General features: G+C 46.2%; 1 protein-coding gene across 1 annotated transcript in view; it reads right to left on the bottom strand.

The window, feature by feature from the left end:
- The window catches only part of Pdzd2 (PDZ domain containing 2), a 231,105-nt gene that overhangs the window by 47,738 nt on the left and 164,814 nt on the right, over positions 1 to 18,553 (bottom strand). The window contains exons 6-8 of the mRNA XM_032898761.1: positions 12,343 to 12,454; positions 4,252 to 4,397; positions 680 to 799 (exon numbers count right to left, since the gene is read on the bottom strand). Coding sequence (XP_032754652.1) covers positions 680 to 799; positions 4,252 to 4,397; positions 12,343 to 12,454 — 378 coding nt within the window. The remainder of the gene's footprint in view (positions 1 to 679; positions 800 to 4,251; positions 4,398 to 12,342; positions 12,455 to 18,553) is intronic.

Genomic DNA, 18,553 nt, shown 5'->3' with positions numbered 1-18,553 from the left:
GCACCTTTTCTCCTCGGGTTTGGAGTTTAGGTAGGCGACTAGTTTAAAATTCAAGTTTCCTTTCCCTCTCTCCCTCCTCAGATCTAGTTGTAGTGTACTGGGCCTGTGTCATATTAAGGAAGGGATTTAGAAGGCACATTGGAAATTTCTAATATTTGACAGTCTTTGACTCCAAGAGTCACCGTTTCCTACTGAAGAACCAAATGACTCTTCAAAACCATTTACCCCTTGCAGGTGCCATGTTTGTTTCAATGTTTCTATTTTGTAAGATGTCAGTAATACATAATAGCACTTATCTGTACATTTGTATAATGGCAAAGCCCTGACTGTTACTCTGATGGTGGACCACTCTCTAAGGGTGCTGGTATTGTATTTCTTTTTCTTTTTTTTTTCTTTTTTTATGGAGCTGGGGACCGAACCCAGGGCCTTGCACTTGCTAGGCAAGCGCTCTACCACTGAGCTAAATCCCCAACCCTTATTGTATTTCTTTCAAAGGGGGAAAAGGCTCAGGAACAGAACCAAAAAGGTTGGGGGATCATTTCTTCCACCCTAGTATCTACCGAGGGCCTGGAAACTCCCTATATCAACAGGGCAGAGAGTGGAAGCCAGCCTCTCCCTGTGAGGCGAGAAGGAAGGCCAGGGAAGTCATAGTGTCCCTTTTTAGTAGGAAATCGCTCACCTTGCCTTTCTCTTTGTATAGCCCGATGATGGAAATGACAGAGGGTCGGATGAGCCTCCACGGTGATTCCACGTGGGTGGTGCTCAGGGAGCGGGTAGACTTCTTCACGATGTGGTATTCCTGAAAGCCAGAACAAGCAAGACCAGATAGTCTCATTTATCCCGCTGTGGGCTCTGGCCTACACAGAGACTGAAAAATCTCAGCTGCCTTTTGTGTGAGCACTTTCCCCCTGGTCCACCTGTGGTCCACTTGCTTAAGGAAAGTTTACTCTAAATTCTTGGGGAGCGGGGTCTCCCACTGCGGTGCCTTGCTAGCCATACCTGCCCGTCACAGAGGGCTGCTTAGTGACCCCAAGCACCTGCGTCACTTTGTCCTTAACCATGTGTCACAGATCCTACTGGAATGGAGTCAGGAGAACAAAGACGACCACCCTGGGGTTGAGCTGCTCTTGAAGCTCTCTTTCAAGGCGACTCCAGGTTCCAAATCATGTTTAAGCTTAATTTACTCATTCAAAAAAACCCCCAGCAAGCCCATGCAAACCACAAACCCAGACAACTGTTTTTCCACATAAAATACCCTGCTGAGAGTCGGCAACCACTTCAGCTCTAATCCCTCCTATTTGGAAAAATCAAATACTTTCCCATAAGCCACACTTTCCCCTTCTGGCCAGCAGCTCCGACCCCAAGCCCCCTTTCGTGCCCGCGCACCCATGACATTCAAGTGTATCAGCAGAATGCATCCTGACAACATAATCAACAGACTGACGACTGTTTAAGTATGCTAACTCTCTCTTAGAATAATAAATGTCTTCTGTGGTATGGAGATCATAGCACAAGTGGGGAAAAAAAATCATTTCATGTTTAATATGAGGAGAGAAGAACCATCACGAAAATAGTTTCTAATCCCTGATTGTGTCTGCTTCATTCACATGCAGGAATGAGATGTTCTCTCCTGCCAGGGGTGTCTTGCGTCCCCTGGCAGCTTCCAAGTTACACTGTGCAGTTTGACAGAATAGCTGCCAGGAGCGTGGACCGCCCAGACTTGGTCTCATGAAATAAATGATGTGGGCTTGGCAGGGTTACTACCCATTTACTGAAACCGCTGCGGAGAGCGCCAGACACAGCCTGTGGTTTGCTAACGCTCAAGAACACAGGGGTTCGGGGTTGGGGATTTAGCTCAGTGGTAGAGCGCTTGCCTAGGAAGCGCAAGGCCCTGGGTTCGATCCCCAGCTCGAAAAAAAAAAAAAGAACCAAAAAAAAAAAAAAAAAAAAAAAAAAAAAAAAGAACACAGGGGTTCACATATGACCCCCTTGGGGAACCCTTCCTTGACCACCAGTCTCCAACCCTGCTTCATGGTCACCCCTCGCTGGGAAACAAGTGGAAGCCAAAGGCCTGAGTGCTTCGTGTGGCCGTTGAGGGGACTAAAGGGTCCTTCTGTACCTGGTAGACCTGTACTATCTAATTCACTACCCACTGACCACCAGTGGCTATGTGTTTGGAATAAGGCTCACTAACATTAAAATCCACTTCTCAGCTGCATTCACAGGCCGAGACACATGTAGCTGCCATCTTGAATGGTGCTGACACACCCACTTATCCCTACACACAAAGTATTATTGGATAGCTCTACATGGGGCAGCACTTTTAGTGGAGGGAAAAAAAATGTCGGGTAGGAGAGGTCCCACCAGCGTGAAAAGGAAAAGGTCTGAAGAGAAGAGGGAGGACAATCTAAAGAAGGGAAAACTCTCTGTTAAGACTTTCTACCCCCGCATGAGCTTCCTGATCTCTAAGGCCTGGCTAGAAGTGGGTGACTGTGGATATAAACATGGACAAGCTTCCTAGTCGACACAAGAGAAGTTGCCACACGCTTGTGAGGAGGACCTCGGCCTTGAAGAAAGTAGACCCTGGCTTCTCTCTCACCCTGAAGCAGACAATGAGGTTCTCCAACCACTTCCTGGCCTTCTCCCATTCCTCTGAGTCCTGTTGGGCTAGTCTGAGGAGGACGCAGGCCTGACTGTCTCCTCCTGTTGCTGGTCCAGATGAGTTTTGATAGACTCAAATCTCTATCCTGATGTTTTCTGAGCACTTCCCTTACCTCAATCTGCCTTGGAGTGAACACAAAATAACCTGATCGGCATCTGCTTTGGAACGCGGCTCCCCTCCCCCAAGGTAAAGTGCAACAGAAAAAACAAAAACAAACTCCACAAATACTTGATCTTGACATTAGGGACTATAACCTTTCCCCCTCAGATTCTGACATATAACTCCCAGTAAAATATTTCAGCCATTTTGAGCCTCGGTTGTTCCACCTGCAAAGTGGCTGACACATTAAAAGTAAGGTTCAATAGCCTTAGGGCCCCATCTCCTACGAATCCCCAAGTATGGCACTTACGGACACCACTACTGCTGTAACCTCCTCTTCTGGCCCTGCTTTTCTGATAGGCCTAGAGGAAAACGCCAGTGATTCTCCGTATGACAATCACTTGAACTCAAGGGACTCTAAGTTCCCTGGAGGCTGAGCTTACGTCTAGGTTGGTTGTAAGCCTGCTGCCTAATTTCTTGTGGGCCAGGGACAAGGTAACAGGAGGAACTCCTATTCAGAGTTGGAGAGCCAGAGTTCCTGACAGGAACAGGCTCTGAAGTGCTAACCGCTTCCTTCACTCCTCCACGATGCCCTCCATCCTCCATGTTTGCCTCATTACTGGAGAGCCGGTCGGACCGCAGCCATGGCATAGGCACATGTGCTCACAATGAACCACATAGGATGCTCCAAGTAAATAAGCAATGCTGGTTTGCCACAGGAGACGTGTGAAACGCCATTGTCTCCTGGCAGTGAGTGTAATAGTTCCAAAGCACACAGCATGAGTCGAGTCCGGAGATCCAGTAAGAGATTATTTCCTAACTTTCTTCAACTATTGAGCTGGCTCCTTCTAATCTGTCTGGGTAGCTACCCCACACTCTCTGTGGTTCTGGCTCTACTCTCTCCAGATCTAAATACACATGGTGCTTATCAGTGGTCAGCTCTTCTGAACAAGGGTTTATAGCAGGCTTTGAAAAGAAAATGCACACACACACGCACACACACACACACACACACTCATACACACACTCACATACAAGCACACATGCACATACACACATATTTATACACACACACACTCACACACACACTCCTACAGACACACACACAAGCACACACGCACATACACACATACTTATACACACACAAGCACACATGCACATACACACATATTTATACACGCACACTCACACACACACACACTCATACACATATTTATACATGAACACTCACACACACTCATACACACACACAAGCACACATGCACATACACACATATTTATACACGCACACTCACACACACACACACTCATACACACACAAGCACACATGCACATACACACATACTTATACACGCACATTCACACACACACACATACTCACACCCACATACACACACTCACACACAATCACGGAGACATGGGGATTTGAAATCTGTGTTTTCCTCTCTAACCAAGCAATGTTGGCTCTGAGTGAACCAGAGGCCCCATACCTGTGATGTCCCAGTAGAGTCCAGCAGCTGCGGAAGAGAGTGCTTCCGGCCATCTCGGGAAACCTCCAGCATCCTGATCCGGGGGTCCCCATTTCGTACCATCAGTTCATTATATTCTTCAACAGACTCCAGGCGGTGGACACCTCCTGCAAGGAAAGATGGTGGAGGCATGGCTTGATAAGGGATGGGCAGAGTTAGCAGAGCGGACAGCCTAAACACAGTGTCCACAATCACGGATGGGGTTAGAAGGTCTGGAGGCGATGCACAAAGGATCACGTTTGACGGTCCCAGCACCAGGTCCTGCATATCCCTGTTGTGTTCAAAGAAACCGATGCTGAGCTACAAAGAAGCCAGGAGTTTCTGGAGTGACAAAGTAGCCTAAGGAGCATTGTATGCATTAAGTGAGATGCCAGGTGCTGGGGACAGCAATAAACTAGGGAGCGGGACACGGGAACGAGGGCTTGTAGTAATGGCAGAACACCATTTTATATTTGCATGGCTTCACTGCTGGATGGGTGTTTTTATTCCATATACAATTATAATAGTGATTTTTTTTTTTTTTTGAGAGGTACAGTTGACCTATCTATATAGCCTGGCTGCTATGCGGCCAGGCTGGCCTGGAATTCAGAATTCTCTTGTATTGTGTGACGCCAACCTCTGAGTGCTGAAATAACCATGCCTGGCTTAGTAATGACTTCCTAAATAACATTTTTATTAGTGTTTATTAAGTGTAACTTAAACAAGCACAAAAGTGCCCGAGTGAGATTTCACACCATCTCTATCGCACAGATCAGAAGGCATTAACCACAGTCTCAACCCCCCTTCGTTTATGTACTCCTCACCCAATGATAACAGATCTTCAAACATCACTGACCGCGTCTACCTAGTTTTGAACTCTATATGAATGAATATGTTCTCTTTGTGTATAGAGCTCCTTGTTCTTAACATACATCTTTATTTATTGTGGGGGCACCTGTGCCATGGTGTGTATGTTAGAGGACAACATGGAAGGGTCTAAGGATCGGTTTGCTCCTCCCACTATGTGGGCCCTGGGAATAGAACTCTGGTCATCAGGGTCAGGGGTAGGAACTTTTACCTACCGAGCCATCTTGCCTACCCTTAACAGATTTAATTTGTGAGACTCCACCTTGCTGTGCGTGTGCTGACATACACAATACATGTTTTTGTCCTCTGTGGGCTGGAGCTTGCTGATTCCTGATCAGGACTACAGCTATTGTATCCTCATGCATGCTTCCTGTGAGCATGAGATATCCCAATGAGATGTCATTGTGGAGGCGCTGGCTCCTGGTGTCTCTTCCTTCTGCAGCACTGTCACTGCAAGGTGAACTCTATCCCCCCATCATCCTTCTCTCTGTCAGTCAGTGCACAAGGATCTTACCATGGCTTCCAACTTTCATTCCACTGACAACCAATGAGGTCACACTTGGGTGTATATAGCCACTGGCTGCTCCCTTTTGTAAAGTATCTGTTTAATTTTCCTGTCCATTCTTTTATTAAATTTTCTTTCTGAATTCTAGGAAGCTTTCTTTATTTTAATATGTGAGATTATGAATTCTTTGTGGAATCTATGAATTACAAAGATTTTTCTCCACATCTGTGCCTTACATTGTCTAGTGTTATTTTCTGGCGAAAACAAGGAAGCCATAATTTTAACAGTAGGATGCAGTCACGTATGGCTTAGTGACAGGATGTTGTGAGGAGTGCGGAGTGTGTTTACACAAAACAAAAGGTGTCATAGTTTCTTTTCTAACATTTCAGGTATGACATAGTCTCTATTTAGTTGCCTTAAAAAGACACCCTGACAACTCTGAGGGAAAGACTTTGTTCTGTTTATGTTCATCACAGCAGGGAAGTCGCAGGGCACACAATGTCCTTTGACATTTACAGTCAGGAAGCAGAGAGCAAGCACTCAGCTCCCTCCCTTTCAGTCCGCAACCCAGCCTATGAAATGACCGCACCATGCAGGATGGCTCATCCTACCTGAGTTGGTATGAACCCGATAAAGCAAATCTCTCACGCGCATGCCCCCAGCCCAACCTTATCTAGATAATCACTCATTTAGAACCCCTCCAGATGATTCCAGATTGTGTCAAGTTGACAATTCAATCTAACTGTTGTGGGTGGCCACAATATTACTATGGGATATAATTATATGGGACCACACCTGTAGATGCTGCCCATTGTGGACCAAAATGTAATTTTGCAAGCATGACGGCAGATCGACTTTTACTTTTGTAACTGATGCTTTTGTATCCTACTTAAGAAACTTTTGTAATAATTATATATGTGTGTGTATTATGCATATGCGTCTGTGTCTGTCTGTCTGTCTGTCTATGTATGGGGTGTTTGCAGCCCAGGCACTCTACCACTGACCTATGTTCACAAAATCTGCGATGATTTAAAAATACCTAATTTAGACTATATACTATCTGAAGTGATAGATCAATTACATATGACTAAAGCCATAATCACTATTTCTATATTAAATTCTACATATTACATATGTGCTTGCAAAAATACACATATGAATTCTTTCCTTGATTTATTTTGAATGGTGTTTACTTGGGTGTGTCTGTGTGGGTATATGCATGCCAGTGTAGGTGACTGAAGAGACAGAGATGTTAGATCCTTGGAGCTGGAGTTATGGAATTATGGACTGTTACAAATCTCCCTGTATGGGTTCTTGGAACTGAACTGAAGCCTTTTGTAAGAGCAATAAGTACTATCAATCTCTCCGGTTCCCCATACATTGATTCTTTAGGGAACTGATTTCTCCTGGGCTATGTAATGAGTCATTGGATGAGGGTCCAATTTCCACCTGGAAATTTCTCTAAAAAAATTTTTTTTTCTTTCTTTTTTTTTTTTTCCCCCGGAGCTGGGGACCAAACCCAGGGCCTTGCGCTTGCTAGGCAAGCGCTCTTCCACTGAGCTAAATCCCCAACCCTCTCTAAAAATTTTTAAGGAATAAGGCATGATAACAGTTTTAACAGTCACACGGTACTGGGTTTTTAACAACGATATGGTGCTGATACAGTTAACGGATGTCACTTAAGGCTTAGCTTTTCAAATGCTAGATATTCACTCTGTGAAAGTAGGTTTCCAAACACCTGAAATCCCTTTGCAACTGAGGAAAGTTTTGCATCTGAAAAGATCACAAACTTGAGAGGTTAACACAGATAAATCAAAAGTACTGAAATTAAAGGAGGTCCCTGCTGGCAAGAGAGGCAGGCAGGAAGGAAAACCTGGGCTAGAAGATTAGAAAAATGTTCTGTGAGATGAAAGATGGTGTTGCTTTAGTCGTTTTGGAGCCAGACTGGGTAAAACCCACATGGAAATGGCTGGAACAATAACTCATAACTTAGTAATTCATGGGCCAGATTAATCTTTCTTGGCATGCTTACTCATCGGAAAAAGATTTATTAGAAGAAAATTCCTTTTGAGTTGACAGGGAGGCGCTTGTCATCATCCAGAGAGAACCCACATACGGTAGCATCCACTGATAATAGCCTGATATGCAGAACCACAGTGACTCATGCAAAAGGAACACGAAACAAACATCCAGATCTGCAAGACGGACCCGTGAGGATCCCATGGCAGCAAAACCTCCCAGACAGAGCTGGAGAGAGGGCTCACTGGTTGAGAGCACATACTGTTCTTGCAGACAACCTGGTTGGTTTCCAGCACCGACATCAAGCAGCTCCCAGCTTTCTGGAACTCCAGCTTCAGAGGGCCCACACCCCTCTCACCTCTCTAGGCAGATACACATGTATTCATATGAAAAATAAACAAACTGGGTGATGGTGACACACATTTAATCCCAGCATTTGGGAGGCAAAGGCGAGCAGAACTCTGAGTTCAAGGCCAGCCTGTGTACAGAGTGAGTTCCGGGATAGCCATGGCTACACAGAGAAACCCTATCCCAAAAAACCCAAGACCAAACAGACTCCTATATGCAAAGGTGAAACTGTTTACAGCGCTGTCAAAGCCTACTTCTCCAAGCTCCTTTCGCACGTCTCCAGGTTAAGCTGCCAGTCAGTCTCCAGGAATGCTATCTATCCTGCTAACTGCCAAGGATGTGTCCTTCCCCCCCACCCCCGTACTAATCTCCAGAGCTGAGAATATAAATATCACGGGGTTCCCAACTTCGTGCCCACCACCATCACATCCTGCCACAATAGCCTGCAGTCCTTCCCCTATGGCATTTGCCAAGCTTGTCTGGACCGAATCATCGTTGTCTCTCAAATAAGAGAGGATTAAAAACAGTTGCCTAAAAATCTTTCTTTCACTTTGCCTGGAAAAAAATCCCCCACTCTTCTCCTCCACGTCTAGACGACTGGTCTCCAGTCTCTACCAGGGCCTCCTTTATCCTCTGTTTCTGAAAGCATCCACCAGCACACAGACCAGAGAGACTCCCGGTGGCTCTGCTGCTTGAATGCGCATGTGCAACGTCTAAGCCATCACCATGCGAAAGTGTGGGTTGCCTTCCCAGGGGACTAAGAGTTCTCACGAAGGCCTTCCTGTCTGAAGCCATTCAAACATTATTTTCCTCTCTTGAGTGGGAAAGGAGGCAAGGACAGTAAGAATGAAAATGGAAATCATGACCATAGTAGTATTAATGGCTTCGACAATACAAACAATGGGTGCTTCTGAGGGAAGGGCCCATTGCCGTCAGGCTTTGGAACAGCAGCACCGAAGACATTCTCCCATGAGTCTTCCAATAGGGTGGGCTCATGGATGACTCGCCCATAGACTGGAAAAACATATGAATTAATAAAGCTGAGGTCTGGGGTTGGGGATTTAGCTCAGTGGTAGAGCGCTTGCCTAGCAAACGCAAGGCCCTGGGTTTGATCCCCAGCTCCAAAAATAAATAAATAAATAAATAAAGCTGAGGTCTGTAGAAGACACTGGTCCCAGGTCCCTTGTCTCTGGGGCAAAGCTGGAAACAGAGCCCAGTTCTAGCTGATGCCTGTGCATACTTCTTCCCCTATTCCTTATTTCTTAACCACAGGCCTGGATGGCTTAGGAAGGTGAGACCCCTTGAATGCCACTGGATGGCAAACAGTGACCCAGCCCTGGACTGGCCATCAGCTAAAGGTGTCGCTGGTTCCAAATTGACAAAATGGGCACAGTTTGAAAAACCAGACATCTAGAAGGTCTCTGAGATGCATGCCCACCCCCATCTGAATCCAGAAAGCCTTCGACACGGGAAGCGGTAGGAAGAACTGTTTGGAGCACAGGTCCTTTTCCTGGCTCCAATCCAGTGACCTTTGGGATTTCCTTAGCTGCTCGAATGTCACCTATAAAATAAGGAATGTGACCACGGAGGTTTCAAAGGTCCTTGTGTCTGTCTCTCTAGAACTCCCTGGGGACTGACCATACAGGGTTGATGAACTCTGACAGGCTGATGACTGCCTCCTTTCTGCCCTTGTACACACGGTGTAAAGGGGCCTCTCCCCGAGCTTCTGGGGGGTGGGGGGGACAGAGCTGCTTGCTACCCCAAGGTGAGAGCCTTCAGGAAGTCTCTGTAGGCCTCTCCACCTGATGCCATCCCTTCCTGCCAAAAGTCAACCTCTACTGCTCATTTAAACACGATGCTGACTAATCACTCCTATTTGTCAATACAAAATAACTCATTTCTGCAAATAGAGCTTTAAGGCACTGCACTTCATGGTCCCATGCTATTTATCTTCTCTGAGAATAAAGACAGCGGAGGGCCAGGTGATGGGGACAGGTACTCTTGGCTCCCCCTATCTCTCCAGGGATCTGGGTGCAGAAGAAAATGATGTATGGGGGATGTTACCAGATGATGCATTGTGTTGGGTGACTTTCTATGAGTTAAAATAAGATGGGGGGAGGGGCAGCAAGATAGCTCTGTGGATTAAGCACTCGATGTTCAATCCTGATGATCTGAGCTCTCTTAAAAGTGGAAGGAACTAACCAAGTCCAAATTGGCCTGTGGCCTCTATACTTGTGCCACAGTGTACACAAGTCTACACTCATTACTTATGAAGGACATATACACACAATCTGCAGAAATAAATAAGAAAATAAATAAATGATAAAATAAAAATATTACCCAATCTCTCAAAGACAGGGTAGCAATTCTTTTGGGCAGCTGTTGAAACGGAAGTTGAGGGAGGTTTAACACAGGCTAAGCATGCAAGGTTACCAACCGCTAAGGGATCAAAGCTAAGTTTTGCCTCCCTTTCCAGATGAGTGGGTAGCTAGAGCCAAGTTAACTACTCGGCCAGTAGGTACTGTGCCGGGAAGGAGCCCATGACACATTTGCAGACCATAAAAAGGCTTTAATACATCTTTAAATGCAGGAAGAGCTGAGCATGATAGTAATGAGCAGACAGTAATGAATTCAGTCTGTATCTTAAGTGTGTGTGTGCTATATGCATGTGAACACACATGTGGGGAGTATGCAAGTCCACACAGTGTGTACAGAGGCTAGAGGTTGACAGTAGGTGCCTTCCTCGATTATTCTGCACCATTTATTTAATTTACTGTGTGCGGTATCCGTGCACGTGGATGCAGTGTATGCAAGTGCAGATGGGGCCAGTCAGATGAATGCTGTCAGATGTTTGCTGTCTACACATTATTTTGGTACAGTGTGTACAGTGTTTTCATGTGTATGTGTGTGTGTGTATGTGCGTGCGTGCATGTGTACGCATGTGTGCATCTACACTTGTTAGCATTTTGCCTAAGCTCTACCTCACAGTTACCTGGTAACATCCAAATCTGCTCCGCCCCACAGTTACCTGGCAATAGCCAGGTGTACCTGACTCACTATCAAGGGGCTGCTTGCCCCCTCCTCACTCTCTTGCTCCTGCTCTGTCCTCTCATCCCTCCCCCCTGGCTGGCCTCTACTCTCTCTCTGCCTTTCTCTGCCCCTACTACCCTCTCAACTCCCCTCCCCATGTCTTGAATAAACTCCATTCTATACTATACTGAAGTGTAGTTGGTCCCTTGGGGGAAGGCCCTGCAGAGGCCCCCCCTTTCCCCACACCTCACCACACCTCCATAAAACATATTCCCTCTCTTTATCTTTTTATAAAACACAACAACACTCACATTTGCATACAGTCTAGAAGACCAGAAGTTGATGGCATATGACTTCCTTTTGGGTCTTTGCCTGTTTTAAGACCGGGTCTCTTACTAAACCGAGTTTGCTGTTTCAGGTAGACTGGCAAGGCCCTGGGGATTCGCCTGTCTCTGCCCAGGGCTAGAGTTACACAAGTGTGCTGTACCTGGCTTTTGCATGGGTACTGAGGATCCGAACTCAGTTCTTGACCCACTGAGCCATCTCCCCAGTCCTCCAAGTGTACTTTTGTATGAACACAATCATAAAATTTTATTTTTGATGGAGACAAAGTATTCAACAAAACAGAAGTGCCAAGGACCTCTGAGAGTCACAGGTGTCTTGGGCTGTCTCCCCAGAGCATAGGCCAAGTTGTCTAAGGAAATACCCAGGGCATGGAGAACTCCATCAGTTCTGAAAGCTGCAACCTCTTTCCCTATTTCTCCTGCTTAGCTGAGATGCAAACTTGATGTGAGAGAAATTCCTCTGCCACTTGTTCTAGTTGGCTGAGGATTGGGGGTGGGGGGAACGTGTGTATGTTGAGAATACGGGCTACCTGAGAGTCAACCCTGAAAGGGTCACCTGAAACCTCATTACGATAAATGAACCAAACATTCAGGAAATTGAAGTTTCAACAGACAACACACACGCTGACATGCACTTTGTAATGGTTCAAAAAAACAGTCACTTGGGCAGCGAGGCTTAACGGAGCTGCTCTGCCCGGGCCTGCCTCACTGGTGGAAAAACGGTTGTGAGGTTTTGAGGAGATAAAGAGCTCATCTCCCCAGGTGCAAGTCTGTTAACTCTCTACTTGAGGCAGGAGGATTCTGAGTTCAGGCCAGCCTGGGAACCATCACAAACTGAAGGCCCAGATCTCCCACCAAAGTGTTCATCCTGTTAATGGGGTCATTCCTCCCCCAACTCCCAACCCCATTCCCGGGGCTGCAAGCCTGTCTCATTCTCCACAGGCAAAGGGGGGTTCTTACCTGAGAGTCGGCTCTTGAGTTTCGTCTTACTGTTGCCCTGTTTGGGACTTTCCAAGTTCCCTTTGGATTCCTCAGAGCTGCCTACGTCCTGGGATTCTTCTGACCCGGGCATCTAGAAGGCAGAGCAAAGAGCTGATGGGAGAGGCGAGGCCTCCACAGAGTTATCTCAGACAGGCTGGAGAAGCAGCCATACAGATGTCATGTGAGAGAAAAGCTTCCCGGGATCAAAGTCCCACCCTTTAGATTACCAGTGTGCAAGGAACAGGCAAGTTCCACCAGGGAGGTTTCAAACCGGAAAGGACCCTGGGGCTGTTTCCACTCCTATTTTACCTGGGAAGAACCTGGTCAAGGTCACTTCAGGGTAGTCAGAGGTGAGGCTAGACTGAGAGTCCAGGTCTCCTGGCTTACCGCTCAGGGACTTGATGCAAATTGCCACAGATAAATCAGAAATCCAAACCTGTTTCTAAGACATCCGTTTATGTCAGTGATAGACAGTGATATGTTCTTGAAATGTGGTTTTCAGGGCAATTCTGCCATTATGGAAATAGCGAAGAGTATAGTGTGAGGAAGACCAAGATGATGTAGACCAATCACTGGGTGGGGGTGGGGTGCTCCGGAGTCAGGAGACCAGCACACGGTACAATGGTTTACATTTGCCTTTTAATAAAGACACTAACTCTAGCTGGCGGTGGCAGGGCGTGTCTTTAACCCAGCCCCTGGGGGTCAGAGGCAGGCAGATCTGAGATTGATGCTCTAAAACAAGGACAAAAGTGTAGTATAGGAAATACACGAATGAGTAATATGGTCCGTTATTGTCAGGCACTATGTGGTTTAGTGACATACGTTGGATGCTTACATCGGTATCAACATACGTTGCACTGCAATGTCACTAAGCTGGAGTTTTCAGTGCTGTTATGATCGTCTGCATGACATGCTCACCTCTGCATACGTAGCCCACCGAGGACTGAAATGTTACATGCTACATGTCCTATGCGAGTATATTTCCTTCAGTCGGCCCGCACTGTTCTGTGTGCTACACTCCTGATTCTGAACTGTCCAGGTCCCGGGGAAGCGTCCGTTAACCCAAATGTCTGGTCTGTAGGCTGTGTTTGGCATCTGATTCCAGGAAGTGATTGGGAGAAGATCGTCCCAAAGGCCACGGTGCCAGGTGTCCCAGAGATGCCAGCCATGCTACAATGTACTCTAGTAGACTGGACAGGAGACTTGGGTACTAGAGAGATGGCTCAGTCAGTGAAGGGCCTCTCACACAAGCCCTGGGACTTGAGTTCCGATCTCCAGAACCCATGTAGAGAGCAGAGGGCGGTGGTCCGAGTCTATGTCCAGCATAAAAGGGTAGGAGGCAGGGGCTAGGGATTTGAACAAGGGTCAGGGTGTGCAGAGATGGACGGGTCTCTGGAGCTTTTTGAGAAACGGTGTCTCAAATATTAATATGAATGAGAAACCACTCAGTAGTCAGGGCACTTCCCCTTCCTCCAGATGACCCGAGTTTCATTCCTAGCACCTACGTTTGTGGTCTCATAGCCTGTAACTCCAGATCCAGTGAAACCAGTACCATCTTCTGGCCTCTGTATATACACATGCATACAACAGGTAATAAGAATAAGAATAAATCCTGACAACCCTGCCCCCCAAAAAGGCAGAGCTATATTGAGGAAGACACCCAACATCAATCTCTGGCCTCTACAAGCATGCACACATGTATGAACCTTCATGTATGCACACATGTGTGAGCTTGCATGCATCCATACATGTGTAAGCCTGCAAGCATGCACTCATGTATAAGCCTTCATGTATGCACATGTACACACACTTGCATGAAATTTACATCCCCCACTAAATTCAAGGAAGGATAAATTTAAAGGTTATTAACTATATCAAATAATATGTTCCCCTTTAGAATTTTATTTTCCTTTTGGTAATATTGATACGAGGGGGGAAAAGCCTCCCATTAAAATAGATAAGCTTCATGCTAAGAACTGTACACAAAGTTGCAAAGGACATGTCTAATGCAGTGTATAAATTACAAAAGGCATTTAGAGCTATACCCCAAGTGAGTTATCTTTTATGAGGTGATTATTTATATCAGCTTTACATATTATCTGTATGTTTGAAAATTCCCTTTCTTCTTTAAAGTATCTTCTCAGATAAGAACGAGGAATAAAGGGTCAGAGAATAAAGAGATGTTGGCGAAGTTTTGGAAGGGGCACTGGGAAGGAAAATGAATCCTGTTGTGGTCAACAGTGATAACACATTTGGCTCACTAATTTACAATGTCTGGGACTGGTGGGTGTTCAGGGTTAGATCATGAAGGGAATCCTGAGGGTTATTTTATAGGTTCTTCTGGCCTCAATGAAAACCCAGTAAAAAGAACCATCTAGAGGGCTGGAGAGATGGCTCAGCGGTTAGGAGCACTGACTGCTCTTCCCCAGAGGTCCTGAGTTCAAATCCCAGCAACCACTTGGTGGCTCACAACCATGTGTAATGAGATCTGATGCCCTCTTCTGGTGTGTCTGAAGACAGATACAGTGTACTTGTATATTTAAAATAAATAAATCTTAAAAAAAAAAAAAAAAAAAAGAGTTGCCTTGGTCATGGTGTCTGTTCACAGCAGTAAAACCCTAAGATACTAGGAAACTGCTTCTTCCACCCTAAGACACTATAGCTAAAGCAATGATTGAGATACACACACACACACACACACACACACACACACACACACACACACATGAACAGTCAACAAGTACAAGTGTGTGTGTGTCTCACTCACTATCATTTTTTCTTACCATCATTTTTACCGGTGGCTAAAACAAGAATGGTTCTAGACACACCACAAAGCACTTTAAAGGCTGAACCATTGAGATGAAGACAGGAGTGAAGACATGTCAGAACTTCCTGGAAGTGTTCGCATAGGTATGTTAGCTCCTTTTGAGTTACCAAGACAGGATGCTACAGGGCTGGTCTGTATAAAGCAAACCTTGCTGGGTGTGGGAGTTACATAGCTATAATCCCAGCACTCCCTAGGCAGAGACAGGGGGACCAGAGTTCAAGGTCCTCCTCGGTTATGTAGTTATATTTCTTGTATTTTGGATGCTGGAGAATCCAATGTTGGGAGCTGATACCTGGTGAAGGTGCCTTGCTGTGTCACTCCCAGGGCAAAAGACCTAAAAAAACCTACCCCTCTGAAGGTCCATTCATAGTAAACATCCTGGTGCAAATGACAAGGTCCTGGAAGGTTTAAGTACCTCTCCTCTGGACTGCCCTCTCAAACCACACAGGGCGCTAAGTCTCCAACACAGGCTTTATTTAAATCAAAGCAAAGTGGTTCTGTATCCACAGGACCGTTTCCTCCCCCAACAGAAAATGGGTTTGTTACAGTACATGGCTCGGAACTCAGTGATCAGGAAGTGGGCTGTGGAGACATTAGCTGCAGGTTCTAGCAGGAAGCAGTGCACAAAGTGCACTTTTGACTACAATGAGCCTCCCCTCAGTCCTGTGCAACGGTCAATAGACAATAGTCTGGAAATGCCTGTGCTAAGAGAATCCTTGTGCTGGGCCCATTCCCTCCCCCAAATTCGCAGAACAAAGGACCCTGATCTGAAAATAACATTCGTAGCTGTTCTAGAAGGAAATGAGCTTCTCCTGTTCTTCTGGAAGGCCTCGGTTCAGCCCAGCAGTGAATAGGGTCTATCATCATGAGCAGTTACTAATGCAAGGCCATGCTACTACACTCTTGGAATCTAATAGAACTTTCCAGACCCTACTCCAGACCTTCGTCTATCCTACAGTCTGTGAAATTCTCTCCTAGTGAAAATGCAGCTTTAGCTTCAGGTTTTGCAGGAATGAAGGGGGGCAGCTATGAGGCACACATCCTGGTTGCGGCATTTTAGTAGTGATATATGCCAACTCCTTGTGAGCCTCAGTGCTCCTATCTGAGATATGGGGCCACAGGGGAGATTTCTGATTTATGGAGGCAGCATGCCAAATCCTAAATGAGGATTAGAGAAGGCTGAGCAGCAACCCACTTTGCATAGAGACCCCGCCCTCTAGCTCAAGGTGCGCATGGAAGATCTGTGGTCCTGAGCACACAGGGAAAGGCTGAACTGAGGGACAGATTCACGGGGCAAAGTGAGGGTTGCAGGCGTCCGCTGTGGCCTGATTCTGAGGGAGATTCCTATGGGCGAGAGATGACTAAGTCAAACTTGGTGTGAGTCAGAGTCACTGGATAGCTCGCACAGTGCTAAAGACCCAGGCTTAAGGAGGCAATGCAGGGGCCCCTCTGGAATGAGCCACTGCCCTACCTTAAAGGGAAGCGGCTTGGAAGGTGGCTGGACCCAGCGGCCTCCTGTGCCCTCCACCCCCCATCCCCCAATTCTCCTGAGATAGAAAGGAGGAAAACAGAAGCTTCTCGGGTGCCTACCAGACAAAAGGGAGGTTCATTAGTGTGCATGTGACTTTAGGAATATATATCTTTTAATCGGCAGTTCTGGAACCCGTCCCACTCAATAGATAACTACACACACAGGAAACGTGTGCCAAATACTGCGAGTGACAGCATATGTTGTGCCCATGATACATTAATGGAGTGCTGATGTCTGAGGCTGTCCTTTCGTTATGGAAGTGGAAATAACTGCATTTACTTTGAAGGGGATAAGATTAGTTTGTAACAGTCGTCTAGGGGTAACGTGAGGACTCAGTGAATGTACTAGCAGGGGCCTAATGGGGATCTCGAGGGTGGTGGAGGGAAGGTTTCCTTGAAAGAACAAAACAAAACACACACAGTTCAGGCTCCTCCTCTCAAGGTAGGCTTCAGGGTATCTCTACATTTGACGGCTCACGTTGGCATGGCAAGGTCTAGGCTCTAGGCTCGGCTTAGTCTCATGCCCACAGAAAGTTAGCAGGTTTAATTCGAGAATAAGTAGAGACAGAGGAGTCCAAAGAGAAGCCGCCATGTTTGGGGATTGAATGTGGGGGTGGGGCTTGTTTTGTTTTGTTTTTTTTTAACAAAACCTCAATTGTTCAATTTTAACAATGAAGACTCGGGAGCCAGATGCTGGGGTGAAGCCCGCTAGCTCAGAGAGGCAGAGAAAGCACCCAGCTGACCGTCCTCCTCAGCTGGTGTCCCAGAAGCAATCAATGCCCATCTCTCACACAATCTCAAAAAAACCCCAACAACAATAACAATAACAATAACAATAACAATAACAATAACAACAAACTCCTTCAAACCGAATGTCCCTCCCTCCTACTTCTGGGGTCTCTCCCTCCACTCTCCTGCCCTTCTCTTACCCTCTGTTATTTTTTCCTTAATAATCCTATACTCATTTCTTGTCAACTGGTTGTTTTGCTCGACCTCTTAACCTATAGTTGACATTATTTACTCCTGTTTACAATATTCAAGCAGAAAGCTCTTGGATTAAACCAAGGCTGAGCCACACCACAACGAGAAACAGGTTTTTCCAGTAAATAGCATAATTTCAGGGTTCACAGTCTGATCAACTACCATAAACCTAAAGCTAAGAAGGCTGAGGTCATTGTAAGTGAATTCCTGAAACACATAGGTAGAACAGGCAGGCTTCCATTCCATGACCTGAAAATGCACTGTGGACTTCCGTCAGAGTAGTGGCAGAAGAGAAGAAAAACCAAAAGAAGACATGAGGATTAGCTACCGGAAAGAGGACATTTTCTTTGAAGACAAGGTGAGCTCTGAGAGAACAGACTGAATTGTTGTGAGAGGAAGTTTGGGCTAAGGGACTGGGGTGCTCCAGTGCCAATCTAAGGGAGGAGGTGCTCCAGTGCCAGTCTGAGGGAGGAGGTGCTTCAGTGCATCTTAAGCCCTGGGACACTCACTCCAGTAATTCCTAGGTTTGAGAAAAATCAAGATCTAAGGAGTCTAACGGAGGGCTGGTAGTGTTTCCTGGTGAAGCACTGTCCTGGGTTCTATCTCTAGCACTTTCAAAACAAAACAAAACAAAACAAACAATAGAGAAGAAAGAATGGGATCCCAGACCCAGAAATGAGGCGATTTTCCAAAAGTAGAGGTGAAGGGCTTTTAGGAGGAGGCTTTGGGAAAAGCATATCAGGGCTCGGAAAGTGTAGATTTGCAGGTGTGTTACGAAGATGACTGGAAAACCACCTCTTGAGAAAATTGGGAAGAGACAGTTACTTGACACTGGAAACAGCCCAAGAATGG

The sequence above is a fragment of the Rattus rattus genome, chromosome 3 (assembly GCF_011064425.1).
Source record: "Rattus rattus isolate New Zealand chromosome 3, Rrattus_CSIRO_v1, whole genome shotgun sequence".
NCBI lineage: Eukaryota > Metazoa > Chordata > Mammalia > Rodentia > Muridae > Rattus > Rattus rattus.
Note: the sequence above shows the minus strand (reverse complement) of the source record. Positions and strands in the feature narration are given on the sequence as shown.